Genomic DNA, 22,565 nt, shown 5'->3' on the forward strand with positions numbered 1-22,565 from the left:
TTTGAACTCTCTGTAACTCTGCACTCTATACCGAGGTTTTACTGCGGTACTGTGTACGGGTTGTCTTGCTGGACTTTTGCATAACAAACCCTCTGTCTTGGTACAAGTCACAATACATTTGAATTTAACAATATCTAGCTCAGATTCAGATTGAGATTTCAGATTTATTGTCAGAGTACATACACGATGTCACACACAAACCTGAGATTCTTGAATCTCATGAAAAGGTCATGAAGGGGGTTAAGATGTTGGTGACTGAATATAAATTAGTGTTTAATCCATAGTCATATCACTGTTACAGAAAGGCTTTCAAAGTCAAAGAGAATGTGGTCAGAAAATTAAAGCAGAAATGTAATATTACATGAAATTGCCGTTATTTTGCCATAAGGCAGTCAGATTCGCCATCAGCAGAAATTGCCCGGTGCCCCTTACAGTCAGGGAAAGAGAAGCAAAAGAGAGTCACCGAGTGCCCATAGATTCGCCTCCAGTGCTCCTGCAGATTTGAGAGGAGGAGAGTTTTTTTGGAGAATTAGTGTACCATTACGAACTCTGATCCTCGACATCTGGAAAGATCCACCACAGCCTCAATGATGAATGTGTCGTCATACCTCTGAGATCCCCCTACAACTGTCCGTGAGACCCCACAACAGGTGAAATATTTACAATAAACTAATTGAGAGGTTACAAACGTAACCACCTTCTCCCCCCAAACAGTGAAAGGAAAGGGGACTCCAGTCCCACAGTAGGGCAGACGAGTTTTGAATGCCACAAAGAAATGTCAGGATATCGCAGCAGGTTCGGGATTCACCACTGGATTCTGCTGATTCTCCACTGATTCGCCACTGGGTTCTGCTGATTCGCCACTGGGTTCTGCGGATTCGCCACTGGATTCTGCTGATTCACCACTGGTTCTGAGGATTCACCACTGGATTCTGCTGATTCACCACTGGGTTCTGCGGATTCACCACTGGATTCTGCTGATTCGGAGCCCCGATCACCCAGCACTGTCACTTCCACATGTCCGCACAAGTCCAGGACTTGCTGGTTGCCCAATGAAACTGGTGCTCAAAGCCAACGTAGTTCAGCCACCTAAAATACGACATGTCTCCAGGGAGAAACACACTCACATGTTTTATTGGGTCTTCACCCGGGCCTGCTAACAATGTTATACACCTTGATGAAGGGCTCAAGCCTGAAATATTGGTTATGCATCTTTATCTTTGCTGTATAAAGGACACTGTTTGACCACGAGTTTCTCCAGCGCCGTGTTTTTACTCTGATCTGATCACGGTGGCTGGCATTTACACAGCAAGATTCCAAAGCAGTGATGGGAAACGCTGATGCAAATTATGAGCAACTGCCTCCAATTCTTATTCTGTCTGAAGCAGTTCCACCAGAACCAGCTGAGTCTTTACCCAGCTCTTTAACAACAGCTTCCAGTTAAAGAACAGAAGCACGTTCAACATTGCAAAATAGTCCAAAACTCTTCACGGCCGCCTCTTCCTGAAAACGTGGACCAGGTGAGGAGGTATTGAATCAAGTGCCCAAAAACGTGTCCAGCAAGCATTCAAGTTCCAGAGTTCCCAACAAGGTCATTAATGGTGGAATGCAATCACAAAGAAAGCCTGCCAGCGGTTAGACTTTGTGAGGTGTTTGAGGAGATTGGTATGTCATTGAAGACTCTCGTAAACTTCTCCAGGTGGACCATGGACAGCATTCTGACTGGTTGCATCACTGCCTGGTATGCAGCTGCCAATACACAGGACAGGAAAAGGCTACAGAGGGTTGTGAACTCGGCCAGTGCCGTCATGGTCACCAGTCTCAATTGAGGTGGTTTAAGAAAGCAGCCTCTATCCTCAAGGGCCCACACCACCTGACTGTGCCCTCTTCACTCAGCTACCATCGGGAAGGAGGTACAGGAGCCTGAAGACTAGCACCCAGTGGGACAAAAACAGCTTCTTTCCCTCCGCCATGAGATTCCTGAATAATTAATGAACCCAGACACGGCCTCACTTTGACTTTTCATGCACTATTTATATTTATTTTGTGAGATGGTTTATTTGAATGTTTGGCCTGCTGCAAAACAACACATTTTGTGACTTGTTCATGTCAATAAATTTGGATTCTGATGCCCAGTGGTGGAGAAACCCAGCAGGTTATGCTGCATCCATAGGAGGTTAAAAAGCAATTAATGTCTCGGCCCTGAGCCCTTAGATTCCTGGGGAGGAGTGCGGACCCACAGGTAGGAGGTGGATAAGGGAGGGAGGGCACCCCAGCAGGGGGGAGGAGGGATGGCTCTGTGAATGGAGAGGGAAGGGGTGGAGAGCTGGAGGAATGGAATGGGAAGTGGGGGGGGGGGGAAAGAAAGGAGAGTAGGTTAGCAGAGACAAAAGGTCGACATTAATGCCACCCAGTTGGTGAGTGCCCAGATGGAAAATCAAGGGCCTTTGGGACTGTGCTCCTCCCCATGCCCCTCCATCCCCCCCCCCCCCACCCCACCATTCTGTTCAGGTGCCTGCCCACATTTTACTCATACATTGATGAAGGGCTCGAGCCTGAAATGTTGGTTTTGCATCTTTATGTACCAGCCCACCCAGCTCATGCACTATTCTCCCTGCTGCCATCAGGAAAGAGGTGTGGGTGCCACAAGACTTGCACCACCTGTTTCAGGAACACCTGCTCCCCCCCTCCACCATCAGACCCCTCAGTCAGGGACTCGTTTAAGATCTCTGGTACACTTGGTTAAGTTTTTTTTCTCTCTGTCTTGTACAGTCAGTTTATTTGTTGACGTGTGGAGTCCAGTTTTTTTTTGCACTACCATTGAGTGGTAATTAGGGGGAGAAACAGAAGTACCTTCACAGAAATTGCTATCCTTATCCTATTCATACTGGCTTTATTCATACTAGCTTTCTTCATCTTTTATATTTTCATATTAGTTGTTATATAAAATACAGTTTAATCTGCTGAGTTTCTCCAGCATCGTGTTTTTACTTGATATAAATGTTTGCACTCGATGCTGCCGCCAAACAAAGAATTACGCGATGATAAATTCTGATTGCAACGTCTTTCTTCCCTGCAATGTCAACAGCAGGAGGTCGTGTCGACAGGCGCTAGGACCCGGGCGAGCACCGCGGAAGCAGAAAGGAGGTGCTGCGGCCCCAGCTGACCACGAGGTCCCAGCTGTTTCCCGCCATTGCTGAATGTGTGTTTTTTTACTACAACTCCCAACCTGCGGATTTTTCACACACACCCCCCCCCCACCCCAAACCCCCCCCCCTACCCCCCAGCGCCGGCTTCGCCTCGCAGAGTGGGTGCAGCCCGAGGGCCATGGCTTATTACACGGCTCAGAAGTCGCTGCAGGAATTCCGCAGAGCGGAGAAGGAAGTGATTGGCGGCTTGTGTAGGTGTGTATCCATGATGTTTGTTTATCTCAGAAACAATGTATCAATGGACGAGGGTGGCATTTAAACGGGATCCGCACGTGGAACGAGGGCCGATTTAGCACCAGCCCACCTCCTCGCCCTGAAAGGAGGATTTGGAAGCGCTGACAAATGTCCCTCTCGCCCGGACATCGACGGAATCCGTGCATCAATGGGGAAGGGAGGGCATGCAAACATCACACACACACACACACACACACAGAGAGAGAGAGCTGACCACGTGGGGAATCACCAAATACTGCTCTCTGCAGTTCCCCCGGCCCCTATTCCCAAACTTCGCAACCTTTGTTCATGTAGCAGGAGGTGAGGGGGGGAAGCACATGGCCGAAATGTACATTTCAAATGATTATTTCCCTTCTCTTCCATGGCAGATCATGGCCGCCTCTCGGTCATTTGTATTTGGGGGATCCTCCCACTCTTTGCAAATTCTAAAGCGAGCAAAAGTTGCATCCCTTTCACTTTGGATTCGTGTCCAGGTTATTCTGCGCGGCTGTTTTGTCACCCCGTCTGAGCTTGTGGATTCTGCTTCGAGGAGATATATTTTGGTGGAGGTGCCTGGTTGAGGCGGTGTTTTCGGAGTGGCCCCCACCGGGGGCTGGTGGCTCATCTGTGCGGAACTCGTTTCTTTTCCACACAATGTTAAATGGGGTTCTGTCCTCTCTCTCTCTCTCACCCACTCGCCAGCCAGTCCAAGTCCTTGTGCCAGCGTTTGCGAGTGGCCGCGCACTCAGACGCGGAGGGACGGCGTCGCACTGAAACGGATACACTCACAAACTTCCCCCGACTCGCAGCCCAGCCCACTCCATCTTAGCCACAACACCGAAGGTTTCTCAACCGGACACTCACTATTCAAATCCACATTTTGCTTTACAAACGGGCCTGTTAAGTGATTTAAGTTTTACTTTCCCGTACGTTTTATGGTATTGATTAGTCATGATATATGGTTAGTATTTTTATGGGATCGTCGGTATTGCAAATGAAAGGGTTTTCTGATCTAATTCATTGCCTTTCGTTGAATGCGATCGTATTTCCTGCAGACTCGGGGGATCTTCATTGACAAGGTCCTGGGAAGGCTACGGGATTGTGAATTTTATGAATGGGGCTGAATTTGACGAGACGGCGAGCGGATCCTATTGGCTGCTGACGTCAAAATCGGGGTGTGATGGGCAGCTGAGAGAGGGAGGGGGTGTGAACTGGGCTCCGGATTCATGGATGAATTCAGTGTGTGGGTGGGTGTTTGTTTGTGTCTCTCTCTGGGTGTGTGTGTATCCTTGGGTGAGTATCTCTGGGTTTGTGTCTGGGTGGGGAAGGTGTCTACCTGTGGGGGTGTGTCTGTGTGGGTAGTGTGTCCAACTGTGGGTAGTGTGTCCAACTGTGGGTATGTCTTTGGGTATGTGTCTGTGTGGGGAGTGTGTCTACCTGTGGGTGTGTATGTCTTTGGGTGTGTGTCTGTGTGGGGAGTGTGTCCATCTGTGGGTATGTCTTTGGGTGTGTGTCTGTGTGGGGAGTGTGTCCATCTGTGGGTATGTCTTTGGGTGTGTGTCTGTGTGGGGAGTGTGTCCATCTGTGGGTATGTCTTTGGGTGTGTGTCTGTGTGGGGAGTGTGTCTACCTGTGGGTGTGTATGTCTTTGGGTGTGTGTCTGTGTGGGGAGTGTGTTCATCTGTGGGTGTATGTGTCTGTGTAGGGAATGTGTCTACCTGTGGGTGTGTATATCTTTGGGTGTGTGTCTGTGTGGGGAGTGTGTCCATCTGTGGGTGTGTGTCTTGGGTGTGTGTCTGTGTGGGAAATGTGTCTACCTCTGGGTGTGTATGTCTTTGGGTGTGTCTGTGTGGGGAATGTGTCTTCCTCTGGGTGTGTATGTCTTGGGTGTGTGTCTATGTGGGGAATGTGTCTACCTGTGGGTGTGTGTCTGTGTGGGGAGTGTGTCCATCTGTGGGTGTGTATGTATCTCTAGGTTGGGGTGGGGGTGAGTGTATGAGCAGCACACAAGCTTCATACTGATAACGGCGTTCTTGTGTCAATAGGTTTTCGGGAAAATTCCTCTAAAACAACGTTATTACTATTTTTTTTAAAAAACACCATTAATCCGTACACACATTCGACCCATCTTGCACACGTCAGTTCTTTAGCTGGTAGTTAACCCTGCCCTCTGCTCATCCTCCAGAGCCCAACAGAATGCTTCCTTTCAAGTACAAGTACTTTACCATTGCATTCCAGATCAAAATCACCCAAAATATCAGCCTTCAGTTCTGTGAACCTGGCTGTTTTCCAGTTGTTACAGGTGGATTATGAACACTTTAAATCGTGAATAATTCTTAGTGCGGCAGTTTGACATTATTATGACACTTGTAGCAACAGGGCATCAATTTCCATTGAAAGATCTCTCCCTTTCATCCCTCTATATCCTATTGTCCCTACACACCCATCCGTACAGCTCTGCCCCCATGTTCCTGTCACCTTGCTACATCCACACGCCTTCAGGATGTGGGAAGCGACTTGAGCGACAGCATCATTGTCCAACAGAGAACGTTTATGTTTGTGCATTGAGAAAGACAAGCATTCGATGTGATCTCAGCAGCACTGAGAAAGGAGGCTCAGTTTTTCAGGAAGACAGGGTGAATGAAGATTGTTTTGGGAGGTAGTAAGTCCTTTTTTACCCACCATTGTTTTTGTGGGTAAACAATTCTTTGGAATATATGCGAAGGAAGGAAGGTCAGATATTGAAGGCAAAAGGCTTAGAGTTTATGTATTAAATGGTAAATTTGGATATACAAATAGCCTGGTAATGGGCCCTTCCAGCCCGTGCTCTCCAATGAACTTGCAGCTCCCATACATTTGGAAGGGTGGGAGGAAAGTGGAGCACCTGGAGGAAACCCAAGTGCAAATTCCTTACAGACAGCGCAGGATTTGAACCTGCATCGCTGGTGCTGTGACAGTGTTGTGCTAACCATGGTGCCAGAGCGAGGCAAAGATTCTCTAACTTCAAACTACACTAAAGTTCAATCTTTTACACATCGCTGAGCAGAGCATCTTGTAATCCAGTCCACTGGACCATTCGTACCCACAGCCCACATGGCAGGTGGGTACAGAGGAGAGCAGCCAACCTGATGCCAGGCAGAGAGAATGAACTTGAAACAAAGGTTAGACAAATGAGGTCTAATCGCAGCCACTGGGCACCACTGAGAGTTGTACCGATATCAGAATTTATTGTCATGAACATTTCACAAAATTTGTTTTGCAGCAACATCACAGGTGAAAATATTGCTCTAAATTACATTTTTTTAAAAATGAATCAATTAGAGCAAAAAGAAGAGAAAGTGAGGCTGTGTCTGTGGGTCACTGTCCATTCAGGAATCTGATGGCGGAGGGGAAGAAGCTGTCCTTGTGACTCTTCAGGCTCCTGTACCTCCTTCCTGATGGTAGTAGAGTGAAGAGGGCATGGCCTGGGTGGTGGGGGTCCTTGAGGATGGAGGCTGCTTCCTTATGACACCACCTCTTATAGATGTTCTCGATGGAGTGAAGACTGATGCCCGTGATGGCGCAGGCTGAGTTCACAACTCTCTGTACTCTTTTCCTGTCCTGTGCATTGGCACCTCCGTTCCAGACAGTGATGCAACCAGTCAGAATGCTCTCCACGGTCCACCTGGAGAAGTTTACAAGAGTCTTCGGTGACATACTGAACCTCCTCAGACATTTCACAAAGTATAGCCGCTGGTGAGCCTTCTTTGTGATTCCATCAACATGGAGGCTCCAGGACAGATCCTCGGAGATGATGACACCCAGGAATTTGAAGTTCTTGACCCTCTCCACTCCTGAGCCCTTGATGTTCCCCTGACTTCCTCCACAATCATCTCCTTAGTTTTTCTAGTGTTGAGCACGAGGTTGTTGTTGTGACACCACTCAACGAGCTGACCTATCTCCCTCCTGTACGCTTCCTCATTGCCGTTTGCGATTCTGCCGACGACCATGGTATCGACGACTAATTTGTAGACAGCATTTGAATTGTGTCTCTCCACATTGTCATGGGTGCAGAGTAGAGCAGTGGGCTAAGGACGCATCCTTGAGGTGCACCTGTGTTGATCATCAGTGAGGAGATGTTGTTTCTATGACCGTGGTCTGTGATATTAAATGACGAAAAACCCTCCCTCTCTCCTGCTGTCTTCCTCTCTCCTTTTGTCCTCTCACATTATGTCTGCCTCCCCTTCCCCCTCTCTCTACTGTCTCCCCTCCCTTTGCTGCCTCCTTCTCGTGCTATCTTCCCCCTCACCCCAAAAAGAAATGTAATCAAAACATAATTTATCCAAGGAGGAAAATTGGAAGAATAATTGGTTTCAGGACAGAAATAGAAGAGACCAACCAGCAGTGTCTCAATCTCCCACTGCAGAGGCATGTTTCTTTGAGAGAAAAACAATGGCTTTCCCTTTCCTTCAAATGGAACCTTTTATTTTTAAACAATAACCCCTAGTTCTTGATTCTCCCACAAGAGGAAGAATTCTCTCCATACCTTGTTCAGACCCTCAGAATATTTTGCATATGAATTAGCAGTGTTGCAGTAAAAACTGAATGCTGGAGAAACCCAGCAGGTTAAACAGTGTCCTTTATAGTTTGGGCGCCTGCCTACATTTTGCTCACACCTTGATGAAGGGCTCAAGCCCAAAACGTTGGTTCTCTACCTTTATCTTTGCTACATAAAGGACACTGTTTGACCTGGTGAGTTTCTCCAGAAATGTGTTTTTACTTCAACCACGGGGTCTGCAGACTTTCGTGATTTAACGCTGTTACAGCACCAGCGACCCAGGTTCAAATCTGGCGCTGTCTATAAGGAGTTTGTATGCTCTCCATGTGTCTGTGTGGGTTTCCTTCCACTGTTCTTTCTTTTTCTTAATAACATTGAAATTTCACATCCACAAATAAAGAGTATGAAGGATACATGTTAAAAGTCAAGAAGATACATTACACAAATCATATCATTATATCCAAGCTACCCCCATTTTAATCAAACAGATATTATATTGATATTTTATTATAGAAAAAAAGGAAAATCTAACCCCACTACAAGTACAGGATCCTTTATCCAGACATCTAAAATCCGGAAAGCTCCAAAATCCAGCAAGTGGGGAGAGAGGCGACCGGGCGGCCGGCAGTAGGGGGAGACGGCCGGGCGACTGGAAGGGGGTGGGGGTGGATACGGCAGTACAATTCGGGTGGGCTTTCTGAAATCCGGAAATATCCGTAATTCGGAACAAACTGTCCCCCAAGGGTTCCAGATAAAGGATTCGTGTACCTGTACTAAGAAAGAAGTTGTTTGGCCAAAAAAAACCAGAATTCTTATCAGTGATAAATTACCTCATTAATCAACATTTCTACCTTCATAACAAATCAAAAATTATAAATGTAACTCAAAAAGGATCCCCACAGTGTTTGAAAATTCACATTCAAATCGAAAATTGAGCATCTAATCTCTAAATTTAAGCATGACGTCACGTAGCCATTGAGCATGAGTAGGCGGAGCAACGTCCGTCCTTCTGAGCTACACTGACCGTCCACCCAGAAGAGAATTAAAAGCTAATACATGCAGCTCAGATGTCGTTAACGTTATGCCACTCTCTCTCCAACAATACCAAATAAATCAGTTAAGGGATTTGGTTTAAAATCAACTTTGAAAAGTCCAAATAAAGTTTGAAATAGTTCATTTCAATATTTCTCAAGTCTCTGGCATGTCCAGAACATATGAATTAATGAGGCATCTACATTGTTGTATCTGTCACAATGAGGAGATACATCCGCATAAAAACAAGACTTTGGACATATGAGCTCTATGAACTACTTTAAATTGTAGGAGAGAGTGGTGGGCACATAAAGATGACGTATCAACCAATTTGAAAATCAAATTCAGAGATTAAAAACTGTAGGTCCTGTTCCCCAGCTTTTTTAATTTTATCTGAGGGAATCTCTCTTATTCCCAACAGCATATCATAGATGAAAGATATTGAACCGTTCCAAAAATTACATATATTAGTGCTCATAGGAAATGTATGCAATTGAGATTGTAAAAAATTTCTAATCTGTAGAAAACAAAAAAAAATCCGTATTTGGTTGACTATTTAACTGAAAGTTGTTCAAAGGAAGCAAGACTCCCCTCGACAAATAAATCTTTAATGGCCAATCTATCCCATTCTTTAAAACCTCCCGCCATTCAAAACATACTTGGGTTGCAGGTCAGTTGGGTGTAATTGGGCGGCATGGGTGTGTGGGCCAGAAGGGCCTGTTACTGTGCTGTATTATGTCCTAAATTTTAAAAAATTAAAAATTGATATTGAAGCACCTACCATTGTTTGAAGACCACTTGTCAGAGGTTTGTTGGATGAGACTTTAATTCAGTTTCTCTCTCCGTGGTTACTGCCTGCCCTTGTTTTTTTATTTTATTTCGGTGTTCCTGTGTCTCCCATGCTTGTGATCCTTGGGGCTGAGTCTTTATTGTATCTCCCCGGTGACGTCAGCTTCTGTCTGTTCACTGGATCATTCTCTGCTCCTTGCTTCAATTCCAGCCTCTCAAACGTTCCGCTGACACCGGAGAGCCAACGTGATCAGGACCGGCGCATCCGCAGGGAAATCGCCAACAGCAACGAGCGGCGGCGCATGCAGAGTATCAACGCTGGCTTCCAGTCCTTGAAGGTGCTGCTTCCTCATGCCGACGGCGAGAAGCTCAGCAAGGTTAGCAGCACAGTGGGAACTCAGCCACTCTCCCCTCATCCTCCCTCACCGGGAACTCAGCCCCTCTTCCCTTCCCCCCCCCCACTTCCAGGAACTCAACCCCTCTCCCCTCCTCCCCCCAACACCTCTGGGAACTCAGGCCTTCTCCCCCCCCCCCCCACCTCCGGGAACTCAGCCCCTCTCTCCTTCTCCCCCCACCTCCGGGATCTCACCCCCTCTCCCTTTCCTCCCTCCTCTCCTCCTGGCCCCGACTCCCCCCGATCTCTTCATTCAGGCACCTGCCTAAGTTTCGTCTCTCCTGGCGAAGGAAGGGGCCAGTGGGTGATACATTGACTGACGCTCCTGTGGACACTGCATGGCCTGCTGAGTTTCTCCAGCACTCACCCCCAGCGTCCGCAGGCTGTCTTGTTTAACTCAAATCCAATCATTGTCCGCTTCTCTGCACACAGGCAGCGATCCTACAACAAACGGCTGAGTACATCTTTGCACTGGAGGAGGACAAAACCCGGCTGATGCAGCAGAACTCACACCTGAAGCGGATGTTACAGGTGAGCAGGAACTGGTGTATTTTCCATCCAGGAGATCTCTGCTTTCCCCACGGACCAGGACGTCCCATTACGTTCTTTAGGTTTTCGGTCTCCCGAAACAGAGAACGCTGCTCCGTCAGGTTGTACTTGTGCAATCTGATGACAATAAATTTGACTTGAGACGTGAGTGAATCAGGATCACTCTTCTGTGTGCACTGACCCAAGTGAACTGATGGAAATTACCCCCCCACCGGCAGCTGCCACCCCCGTTTACCTGCAATGGCACGGTGGCCCATTTACCCACTGACCCATGGGTTTCTGGGATGTGGGAGGAAACCAAGGCATGTAGAAGAAACCTTCGAGGTCACAGGGGAATGTGCAGAGTGGGAGGTCAGAATTGAACCTGGGTCTCTAGTGTAAGGTAGCAGCTCTGCCACAGCACCATGATTCGCCTCCAGAACTTGTGAGCAAGTTTGGAATTTTCATGTCGATTCCTAACTATTCCATTCAAAGTCCTGAAAAGCTGCCAACTTGTGAGCGACCTGGTGCCTTGGACACTTAACAAGTGAGTGTTGGTCACATGCTTTCCCTCCCTCTTTCCCAGGAATACACGGGCTCGTCCCCAAAGCGGAAGCGAGGAGATGAATCTGACGAAGGTATCGGTTCCCCAGATTCTGCGGACGAGGAGCTGGCAGAGCTCCGACAACACCTGGAGAAAGAGCGACTCCTGAGGTTGACGTTGGAGGAGAAGGTCTGTGGCTTGTCCCAGAACATTGTACACCTTCATCTGGCAGAGAGCTTGTAGGGGTGGGTGGAACCCCAGCCTCAGCAGCAGATGCCGTGCCTTCATGGGGTGCCTTGTCCCCTTGATCTGCCCCACAACCTTGCCAAGCTCTGGGTGAGGAGAAATTGGGGAGTTGGAGGGTGGGTGTAACCACAGTACTGCTGGAAGGCACCTGAGTGTTGGTGGAGGCAGTGTCCACCAACATTGGTTCTTAGCCAATGTTCCACAACTCTCCTCTCCCATGACTGGAGTGACACAGGACCATACAGTGTCTGTGTCTCTCACTACACGTCCACACACACAAAAACACCCTCTCCCCGCTAACATGCAGACAAAACCGGCCACCAACACACATGTACCATCTCATGGGCACATAAACCTCTCTACACATTCAAATGCATACAGTTTCTTTCTCTTCAGTCATCAGACTTGAGGGGGGTTGCCTTTGAGATGCCTGGGACTAGACTTACTGGAATTCAGAAGAATTGAAAGGGAATCATTAGGAAACATAAAATTATGAAAGACATTGATAAGATAAGAAGAAAGATGTTCCCATTGGAAATGACATTACTAGGGGGATTAAGTTTAAGAGTCGAGAGCTCATGTTGCATCTCTACAAATGTCTGGTGAGACCACACTTAAAGAGTATTGTGTTCAGTTCTGGTCACCTCATTATAGGGTGTGGAAGCTATGGAGAGGGTGCAGAAGAGATTGACCAGGTTGTTGCCTGGATTGGAGAACATGTCTTATGAGACAAGGTTAGCAGAGCTGGGACTTTTCTCTTTGAAGCAAAGAAGGATGAGAGGAGACCTAATAAAAGGTTTACAAGATTATGAGAGGCATAGATAATAAGGAGGATGGCCAGTGTCTGTTTCCCAGGGTGGGATCAGCAAGCCACAGAGGATGTGTACAAAAAGAAGAGAGGGAAGCCTAGAGTAAGTTTTTTTTAACTGAGTTGTTGGTGCTTGCCAGGGATGATGGTTGAGGCTGAAACATTAGGGGCATTTAAGAGACTCTTAGACAGGCATATGGATGGAAGAAATAGAGAGGGTTACAGGGTAGGGAGGGTCTGGATTTTTTTCGGATAGGAATATATCAGTCAGCACAACAACGAGGGCTGAAGGGCCTATACTGTGTTGTTATGTTCTGTGACAGTGTACTTCGCCTCAAGATTTGGGGAGTAGATTTAGGACGGAGATGAGGAGAAACTGCTTTTCCCAGTGAAGCTGTGGAATCTCTCCCTGTGAGTGGAGCAGTCGAACCACTTCTGATATGCTGAAGAGAAGCAGAGTTCATTTTTTTAGACTGATGGAGTTTGAACTGAACTGCTTTAAAGCCAGTGCAGTTGGGTAAGGGTGGACAGTCACAGAACAGGAAGGAGGTGTTCCAGAGGGTGTAAGGGCAACACAGTTAAAGTAGTATTTAGCCCAATGCAGTTACAGCACCAGCGACCAGGGTTCGAATCTCGCGCTGTCTGTAAGGAGATTTTACGTTCTCCCCGTGTCAGCGTGGGTTTCCTCTGGCAACTCCAGTTTCCTCCCACCCTTCAAAGGGGGAAGGGGAGTGAATGTAGGTTCATTGGGGTAATTGGGGGACACAGGGTCATGGGCTGTTACCTGTAAATCTAAATTTAAATAACAAGAGTGCATGAAGCAATGATAGGTTTAGTAGCAGGAAAGTCTGTAGATGCCGTGATTGTAGTAAAAACACAGAAATGCTGGAGGAGCTCAGCTGGTTTCACAGCGTCTGTAGGAGGTAAAGATATATTCCTGACAATTCGGGCCTGAACCCCTCAAGGAAAAATCAAAAAGCAGGAAGGTGTCAGAATAAAGGTGTTAATTGGATATGATGGGAGGTTAGAAATGAACACTGCATCCGGCGCTCCCACTGTGGTCTCCTCTGCATCGGAGAGACTGGGCACAGACTGGGGGATCACTTTGTTAAGCACCTCGCCTCGGCTCTGCCCATCACAGTAGTGTGGATCTCCCAGTGGCCACCCATTTTGATTCCCATCCCATTCCCTTGCCGATATGTTTGACGTGGTCTCATGCCCTGCCAGACTGAAATCCACCCACAAATTGGAGGAACAACACCTTACCTTCTGACTGGGCACCCTCAACCAGATTGCATTAACATCCACTTCAACGTCCTCCCTCCCCTTTCTTCTTCCCCCTGTGGCCTTTCCCTCAGCTCTGTTTCTTTCTTTTCCCCTTTTCCCTTTGTCCCCTTTCACAGAGCCAAATCAATTCTCACCTCTCATTGCATCCAACAAACACCTTTTGTTGGTTTGGAAACAAAAGATGCTTCCTCAAGGGGCAGATTATTGCTGTAGCAGGGTAGTGGGGGAAGGGAGAAGGTCAGGAGAATTTTAGCTCTGTGTTCTGTTCTCAGATGCTGCCTGGCTGGCTGTGTGTTTGCCCAACTGTCCCGTTTCTATAATTTTGTCTTTACATGGGAATAGAATTCTGGAAACACTCAGCAGATAATCTGTAGAATGAGAAACAGAGTTTATGTTTCTCATGATGATCTTTCATCGAACTCAACAACACCACCATCTTCCCGGCAGCTCCAAGCCAATCTCACGCACGCCCTGTTAGTTATTTACCAAGTCTCAGAGCTCCTCCGCCTGTTATAGGAGCTGACAGTGGTTTATTTTAAATTATCCAAATAAAATGTAAACCTTTAAATGATAATTTGTTATTAAAGTACTGTGATTTGCTTTTAACAGCATCGACTGGTCATCAGTAAGTGCCAGATTTGGGGGGCTGTCTTATACCACTCAAAACCAACATCTCGGGTCATCCTATACACCAGCATATACGGTATTTCTGCTCCGAGGCCCTATGGTCTAACTCACTGGGAGATTGCCCCATGTTCTGAATCATTGAGGGGAACAGGGAACTCTGTTAGGTTCTGAGCCAGGGCAAGACTCATTGGTGATCCGTGGAACTGGCAGGAGGAACAACTTAATCTTGTTGCAGGTGAAAACCCTGGAGTGCCAGCTCCAGCCCAACAAAATGAAGGAGATCCTTCACCAAGCCCAGCTACATCAGGAGCATGACAAGTTGGTGGAACGACGGAGGCAACTGGCGGAGGAGCAACAGAGAACCATCAGCATCGCCCAGGTATGGTCCCGGCTGCGTGTCCCAACAGGTGGGTCTTCCACAGATGACCCCACCAGCTGAGAGTATCCACAGACCTGGGTGTGGAGATGGGGACAGGGGCACCCCTGGTCTCTCCTTCCCAACTTGCTTTAACTTCATTGAAATTTCCCAGAGGCACAGACAGGGTGGACAGCCAGCGCCTGTTTCCCAGGGCGACAGTAGGAAACACCAGAGGACGTGTGTACAAAGTGAAGTTTAAGGAAGACGTCAGGGGTAAGGTTTTTTACACAGAGAGCTCTGGGTGCCTGGAATAACTTGCCAGGGATGGTGGTTGAGGCTGGAACATTAAGGGCATTTGAGAGACACACACACCTGGATGGAAAAATAATAGAGGGTTACTGGGTAGGGAGCATTTTGTATTTTTTTTAAGGAACATTTGGGTTGGCCCAATATCGAAGGGCCTGCACGTGCTGTAGAAGGGGTATTGGCGTTAGATGTGCAGGAGAAACTCAGCAGGTCACACAGCATCCACAGGAAGTAAAGGGTATCCAACAATTCAGGCCTGGGCCCTTCGGCAAGGTATGGCATGGAGGAATATGGGCCCAATGCAGGCAAATGAGACAAGCTCAGAGGGGCAATTTGGACAGGATGGGTGTGTTGGGCTGAAGGGCCTTATCTGTGCCATACCTGCCCAAGCCTGAAGCATTGGTTCCCCTATACTTCCTCTGGACACTGCATGACCTGCTGAGTTTTCCAGCACGTTTGTGTGCAGCACTCAACCACAATGTCTGGAGATTTCACTGTTACTGGCAGAGGCTTGATGAGGGGGTGAGTGGATAGGTGTACAAGTGTGAGGTCGGTCAGGTATGTAAGGGTGGATGGGTGTGTGTTTACCCTATGCTGCCCATCCATATAGGAGGGGGTAATTGGGGGAAGTAGTAGTTGAAAAATAAGCCCCGTATGTTCCAGCCCAGAGATTGAAGGTGGCAATGCCCCATTCTAGGTTTTGAGAGTGGTGGAGAACGACTGGAAGCTTCAGCTGGGATTTTCCTTTACCTTTTTCCTCCAGCTTTCTCCCTTCTGCTGGCTATTTCTGCTCTCCTTTCCCACATTAGCTTTACCTCACAGCCAACCTGAGGACATCATAATGTGCTCCAGTAAACGGCCCTCAGCACCACTCCAATCAGTCACTGGATGTTCGAGCAGACGGGGGGCTTAATATTCTCAACCTGGTGATCAAACTATGCTATTGTCTCTCTACCTCTCCCCCCAATCTGTTACACTCTCTCCCCAATGTCTCTCTCTTTCCCTTAATCTCTCTTTGTATCTCTCTCTCAATGTCTGTCTCCCTCATGGAGCCCCTACCTCCAGTCTGTATCTTTGCTGCACTCTTATTTTGTTCCCTTCAATGAACAAAGTGCAGAGGCAAAGTCACCAGGGTCTTGCCTGGATTGGAGGATTTAAGTTATGGGGAAAGATTAGAGAGCTCGGTTTGCTTTCCCTGAAGTGCAGGAGTCTGACCTGATAGAGGTATATGAGACCATGAGAGCCATTGATGGGATTCTCTCTGTGGTAGGGGTATCAAAAACAAGAGGGCTGAGTTGAAAGGGAGAGGGAGGAGGTGAGAGAACGGCTTGGTTGTGTAGTGATTAGTACTTGGTCACAGCGCTCGGAACCATGGTTTGAATCTGGTGCTGTCTGTAAGGAGTGTGTATGTTTTCCCTATATCTGCGTGGGTTTTCCCCAGGGGTTCCGGTTTCCTCCCACCATTCAAAATGTACCAGGGGTGTAGGTTAATTAGGTGGCACGGGCTCATGGGGCAAAATGGCCTGTTACCGTAATGAATGTCTACATTTTAAAAAAAAATTAAAATTGTATGAAGAGTAGGCTGTGGCTGATTGGAATCAGATAGAATCACCGTGTTCGATAAGCATTTAGACGGATATTTAAAGAATCAAGCCACAGAAGGCTACTGTGTTGAGAGGCAGCATGGATTTGTTGGGCAGAATGGACCATTTCTATTGCTGTAAAACTTGATGCTCTTTGTTTCTCTTCTGTGTAGTGCCTTCTTTCTGCTGTCTGTCTCATTTTTGATGCCTCCTACATCCCTCTGCCTGTTTCAACCTAAGGGTCCTTCTCTGACCCTCACACTGCCTCTATCTCCCTCACTCTTCCCCTGCCCCTTGCTGTGCAGTTGTATGTTTCTGTAACCAGTGAGACAATCCTTCTGATGTTTTGTGTTGTTCCGTCAGCTGCCTGTCACACACAGTCTCCCAGCCCCAACACACCACCCAACAGTCATCGTGCCAGCACCTCTACCACCAAGTGTCCTACAGGTCAACGTCGTTACCATGGCACCCAGCACCGTCATCAGCTCCGTGTCCACATCGAAACAGAACTTGGACACTATTGTACAGGTACAGTGGGGTTTTGAGAGGGTCAAGGGTCAGCATAGGGTTTTGGGAGGGTCATCGTCATATGTGGGGTTGGGTCATAATGTCACAGGGAAGATTAGAGAGTCAGAGGGTGAAGGTCAGAGGTTTATCTAAAAGCACATGAGTGAAGGGATTCTTGTCAGACATAGAAAGATCACACAGGTTTCGGATGGGGCAAGAAATGCTTCCATGAGGTCCCGGGACCACATCACCGACCTGAGGCCACTATCAAGGTGCTCAAGGGTATCTCTTCGTACAGAAGGTGGGTGATTTAAATTTTTTCCCATTTGATTTTTAAAAACGAGGACAAGAGTCAGCAGGACACCTGACCCATCCGGTGTTGCAACAGTGGTTCTAATCAGTATCAGCGACTTGATGGGAGGCCAGCGACCATGTTTATGTGGATGATACAACTTGATGCAGACAGACATTGTTTTTACTGTAACATCTGTCTCAGTAACTGGATCCTGGACTTCCTAACGGAAAGACCAGTCTGTCCAGGTCAGTAGCACAACGTCAAGCTGAGCACTAGCACATGTCAGGGCTGTGTGCGCAACCTGCTCCTGTTCACGTTACTGACCCACGACTGCATCACCAAATCTAGATCCAATAACATCATCAAGTTTGTAGATGACACCACAGTCGTTGGCCTCATTGGCAACAAGGATGAATCACACTACAGAGAAGAGGTGGAAAATCTCTTAAAACAATGCAAGAGTAACAATCTGAGTCTCAATGTGGACAAGACGAAGGAGATGATGGTAGACTTCAGGAGGACCAAGAACGACCACTGCACATCGCACCAAGTTCCTTGGAGTTCACTTAAACTAGTGAGCTATCGTGGACCCTCAACACTTCTTCACTTGTCAGGAAGGCGCAACAGTGACTGCACTTCTTGAAAAGACTAAAGCCAGCAAGGCTACCGGCCACCATCATGTCAACCTTCTACAGGTCTATCATGAGCGTCCTGGCCTGGCAACCTTTTTGAGGACTACCTCCATCCTGCACACACCATCTTTCAGGTGCTCCCGTCGGGGAAGAGATACAGGAGGATCAGAGCCATCACCACCAGGCTGAGGAACAGTTTCTTCCTACGGGCAGTGAGAATGCTGAACGACCAAAGGAACTGCTCAACTGACCATCAAGACTCTCATATTAATGAAACAATATTTATTTATATACATGAATACTTGCCCTGCATGCATATTGTTTGTCAGTATGTGTCATGTCTAGTGTTGTGTATCTGTGTGTTTTGCACCGAGAACCAGAGAACGATGTTTCATTGGGTTGTACTTGTGCATTTGGATGACAATAAATAGTTACTGTATTTTTTTACCAATCCTCGTACTCAGCATTGGTTCACCCACCAGCCCAGAGTGAGCTGGGGTCAGTATGGTCAGGTAAGGTGTACTGGTACGGTTGAATCCCACGCTGTCCGTAAGGAGTTTGTATGTTCTCCCTGTGTCTACGTGGGTTTCCTCCTGGTCATTTGGGTGTAATTGGATGGCATGGGCTCATGGGCCAAAAGGGCCTGTTACTGTGCTGTATGTCTAAATTTAAAGGTATATGAATTACACACAATAGTCTGGAAAATCTCCTAGTCTAACATCACTAATGTCCTGAATGGTAGATTAATGGACTTTTAGAGGGTGATGCTTATATGGAACAATCTGCTAGAGGAAGGGGTAGGGATGGTGACAATTATATTTGGTTGGGTACATAGATGCTCAGTGGTTAGTAAAGGATTACGTAAGGTGATATGTGAGTGGAAAGGAAAAGGTTAGTGGGATATGGGCCAATTGCAGGCAAGTAAGAAGAGCTCTGATGTGCGGGCTGTTTCTGTGCTGTATTCATGTATAACCAAACTAGACTTGGGTGATCTTTCAGTTGCAGCTAATCTTTTTTAAAACCAAACAATTGGTGGTACAGACCATTTATTAGAATGGGTGTGGAATGAATGTGGTATATTTTTAGTTTTGTAGCTATCTTATCATTTGAATATCTCTTTTACTTCAAGGCCATTCAGCATATTGAAGCCACAGAGCAAGGTATCAAGGAGGAACCAGTGGGAATGGAGAAACAAGTCACAACTTTTCTTAACCTTGATGGGATGCAAGAGAGCCTCAAGGAAGACAAGGAATGGCATGAGCTGGTGACCTCACCACTGATCATCAAGAGCTCTTTTGGTGACATAGAGACTGAAGGCCAAGATACCGGTCAGAGAGAGATGCTGGCGGCATTAAGGAGCCCCAAGGTGGAGACAGAGCCAGTTTCTTCTGTACTGGTGCCTAGCACCAGCATCTAAAGACTGACGAGCTGTGTGGATGTGTGGCTGAGGGAGAGGAGGATGCCAGGGGCAATCCAGGAAGTTTGAGATTAAGGGACCTTTTGAATGGCATTTGTTCCAAATGAACCCTTTCCTCTCCCTCCAGAGCAAGAGCAGCCTCGAAGGTACTGTGGTTACAGCCTCCATGCATGGAATGGGAAAGGGTTAATTGTTGTTCTATTCAGGTTTAGTGTTGGCTTTGTACAAAGTACCCCTGGCCTATTGCACACCACAAACCTCTCATTGCCGGTCTGTGGAACTATTATCCAAGTCCACAGCACTGATTTTAGAACTTCCCAGAATCTAAGGTAAATCTAATTTCCCTTAGCAACCAACATGATTCCTCAATGCTTCATTTCAAATGGTGCAACTTTTGGGATTTGTAGACATGAAATGCCAAATCAACATGCCCCACAAATCAGAATGTTCTAAAAGGGTAATTTCAGAGAGTGCCTGACGCTGACTTAATTGCACAAAAGTTTACAAGAACTGTTTGAGAATGCCAGTATATTTGTCTTGCTTGTCTACTGATAAGCCCGTTTATTTGTCCTCTTGTGCCACAGAGTACCTCCCTGCATATTCGTACATTTGGTGCCAGCAGTTGCTTGCTGCGTGGATGGGCTGGGTCACATTGTGGACCTCTGTCTTTGTCCAATGTTCCAGCAGTGGATAATTACATCCTTCAGTTAAATGGCAATTTGGCACAAGAACCACATCTGGTCAAGGACAGTAAAATGGCAACTCAAAACTGAAAACTTTAAATTATTAAATCTTATTTGCAGCATGGTAGAAGCTGATTCTGGTCCTTTACTCCCATGTTGCCCAGTTTCACCCAAACCAACCTACACCCCAGAGGACATACTAACTCTTTACAGACAGTAGCTGGCACTGTAATGCCAACTGTGTTGCCTTCCCTCGGGTTCGTGTGGCTTGGCACCACACTGAACAGTGACATTACTGAACTGTGCAAAACAGACTCCTATTTTATGTTTTTAAATACAATGAATGGACTACTTCAATTGTGGGGAACATTGTAATATGTCAAACTCATCAACCATGATTAGACATTCATGTGTTCTTAGCAAACATTCATTGCTTCTCACCAGCAGGATTGATTGTGTACCTTCAAGGATGCTCTGTGACTGGATAGAAGAGTGACAAATCAGCATAATTAAGCTGTTATAGCTATTAAGATTGGATAAATCAAATCTTTTCAAGCACATTCTTGGGAAGACCAACTGCTACATGCTGTACAAAATGCATCGTGCAGTCACTAGTTTTATTGTGGCTGATGCCATTTTACATGTATACTTTTTAAATTGTTTTGAGATGATTTTAAAGCATCTTTCTCAATGCTGGTTGTGTTGGCATCTTAAAAAAGAATGTAATTATCTTTATTCTTTGGCAGAACAATCTCTTTCAGACTGGGTAAGATTACAAAAACCTGGTCTCATCAGCCCTGCACTTTTCTGTGCATTTTGCGGGTGGGGGGGGGGGGGGGAAGAGAATGTTGTACAAAATGTGTTTTATGGGCACTTACGAGTTTCTAAAGGTTGTTTATTTTCCTAAATAGGTCGCACTTCAAACTACCATATAACTTTGGGACCATCTGTGCTTAATGCTTTGTGCAGAAGATTGTATGCTTTTGTTTTTATGAAATTTAATTGGAGCTGTAAATTGATGCCTTGCATATTTTTAAGAGAATGTCATTATACTACCTTGAATAATGTTATACCGCAAACAGATCCACTCTGACCTTGTGCTCCACAAAAAGTGTCCTGTGAGGTGCATTGACTCGGAATGCTCCTTGTTGACCTGCACAGGTTATTCAAGCTGGAGCAGCAAGCCTCCTGGAGTTACAGGTCTACAGTGGAAAATTCCAACTACAAATTTTCTAATCCTGCAAATGCTTGTGACCAGAACAGACCATCTGCACTTGGTACTGACTTGTTGCCACTCCAATTTTGTCCTTAACCAAGAAACCCAAAACAGTAGAACGTGGAAAGAGGCCCGTCAGCCCTCAATGTCTGTGCTGACCACAATGCCAATTTGAACTGTGTATGGTCTTCGTCCCTCCATCTCTCCCTTATCTAAGTGCCTCAAACTGCCCCAATTAACACAAAACAAATCACAGCATGCAACTTCAGGAAAGAGTGAACCAAGTCAGCAGTTTTGATGGCACCCAGGCAGAAATCAATGGTTCTGCACCTGACAACACCACAGCAGCCCATTAGAGTCCTTTGCTGAACTACATTTAGATTTGGGGCCAATTGCTTGGTAGAGTTGCATCAAGCTCGTGGCTGCTGGGCAGACACAAGCAGTGACTTGTGCCCCAATTTCCACACCCTTTTTGCTGATGGGGCCTTGTTTCAAATCAATACCACTAACACAAACCCATGGCTGCACAGGTGGGTGCCAAAGCCAAAATCTTCAAAGGTTAAGAAAAGACCAATTAACCAATTAGAACCTCCCAGAAACCAAATTTTAAATTAACTAGGCCAGAGTCTGTTTCCAGATTAGAAACAGGTGAAAGATCATCTGACTTGCGCATTTCCATTTCATGCCCGTGAAAATTTTGGTATGGATCACCAGAGGTTGAATGACAGCTATTGGAACACTGGAGTGGGACAGGAGGTAAAGATAAGCCACAGCCTTCATTTATAATATTTAATGTTATGGCGCACCTAGCCAAAACCAGCTGTTAATGGACCAGTCAGTGTTGTAGTGTCTGAGCAACAATGCAGGGCAAACTATTCTTGGGTAATGGGTTAGAAGAACCAAGGGAAATCAGTTTCGTCGTCTCTGCCTGATTATTCAAAAGCATCAAGGTCAATTGGAATATTAATTCCTGTACATTTTTACAGTAGATCTGTGCAGAAAGTAACCAGAGACATTAAACACTACCAGCTTTTTTTTTAAAGTGTGATTATTGCAGTTTTTTTTCCGTGGAATTACAGCAAAATCAGAGTTGCAAGTGTAAAATTTGGTGCAATAAATGTCCACTGTTTTGGCTCTCATGCTTACATGGAGGGAGGAAGGGAATGGGTCAAGACTTGCTACATTCTACTTCCATCCCCATGGATGAAAGCAACCCTATCAAATGAGTTATTAGAAATTACCAGTTTATCTCCCCTCCGCAAATTCAACTTTGGCTTTACACATGCAATTCTTCAGATGTGGACAATTTCATGCCTCATTCTCTTCACCCCCACCCCCCCCCCCCCCCACGTAAT

General features: G+C 46.5%; 1 protein-coding gene across 4 annotated transcripts; it reads left to right on the plus strand.

The window, feature by feature from the left end:
- The first annotated feature begins 3,141 nt into the window (after positions 1–3,141).
- Positions 3,142–22,252, plus strand: LOC138748585 (transcription factor AP-4-like). 4 transcript variants are annotated; one of them, XR_011348171.1, is made up of 8 exons: positions 3,142–3,404; positions 9,991–10,156; positions 10,606–10,704; positions 11,288–11,434; positions 14,449–14,592; positions 16,824–16,988; positions 19,024–19,457; positions 20,906–22,252. XR_011348171.1 is itself a non-coding variant. In XM_069909027.1 (7 exons), exons 1-7 carry the CDS (start codon positions 3,328–3,330, stop codon positions 19,309–19,311), a joined length of 1,086 nt encoding a protein of 361 aa, XP_069765128.1. In that variant the 5' UTR covers positions 3,142–3,327; the 3' UTR covers positions 19,312–22,252. The 4 variants fall into 4 exon arrangements, 3 of the variants coding, with proteins under 3 accessions (XP_069765128.1, XP_069765129.1, XP_069765130.1); XM_069909027.1 differs by having other exon boundaries at positions 19,024–22,252; XM_069909028.1 differs by lacking the exon at positions 3,142–3,404 and adding an exon at positions 4,243–4,383 and having other exon boundaries at positions 19,024–22,252.
- Positions 22,253–22,565: the final 313 nt, after the last annotated feature.

Source organism: Narcine bancroftii, chromosome 13 (genome assembly GCF_036971445.1).
Source record: "Narcine bancroftii isolate sNarBan1 chromosome 13, sNarBan1.hap1, whole genome shotgun sequence".
Lineage (NCBI taxonomy): Eukaryota > Metazoa > Chordata > Chondrichthyes > Torpediniformes > Narcinidae > Narcine > Narcine bancroftii.

Coding starts and splice junctions, on each gene's coding strand:
- LOC138748585 (XM_069909027.1), top strand. CDS start 3,328: ATGGCTTATTACACGGCTCAGAAGTCGCTGCAGGAATTCCGCAGAGCG. Junction 3,405..9,990: donor GTGATTGGCGGCTTGTGTAG/GTGTGTATCCAT, acceptor CTTCAATTCCAG/CCTCTCAAACGTTCCGCTGA. Junction 14,593..16,823: donor GAACCATCAGCATCGCCCAG/GTATGGTCCCGG, acceptor TTGTTCCGTCAG/CTGCCTGTCACACACAGTCT.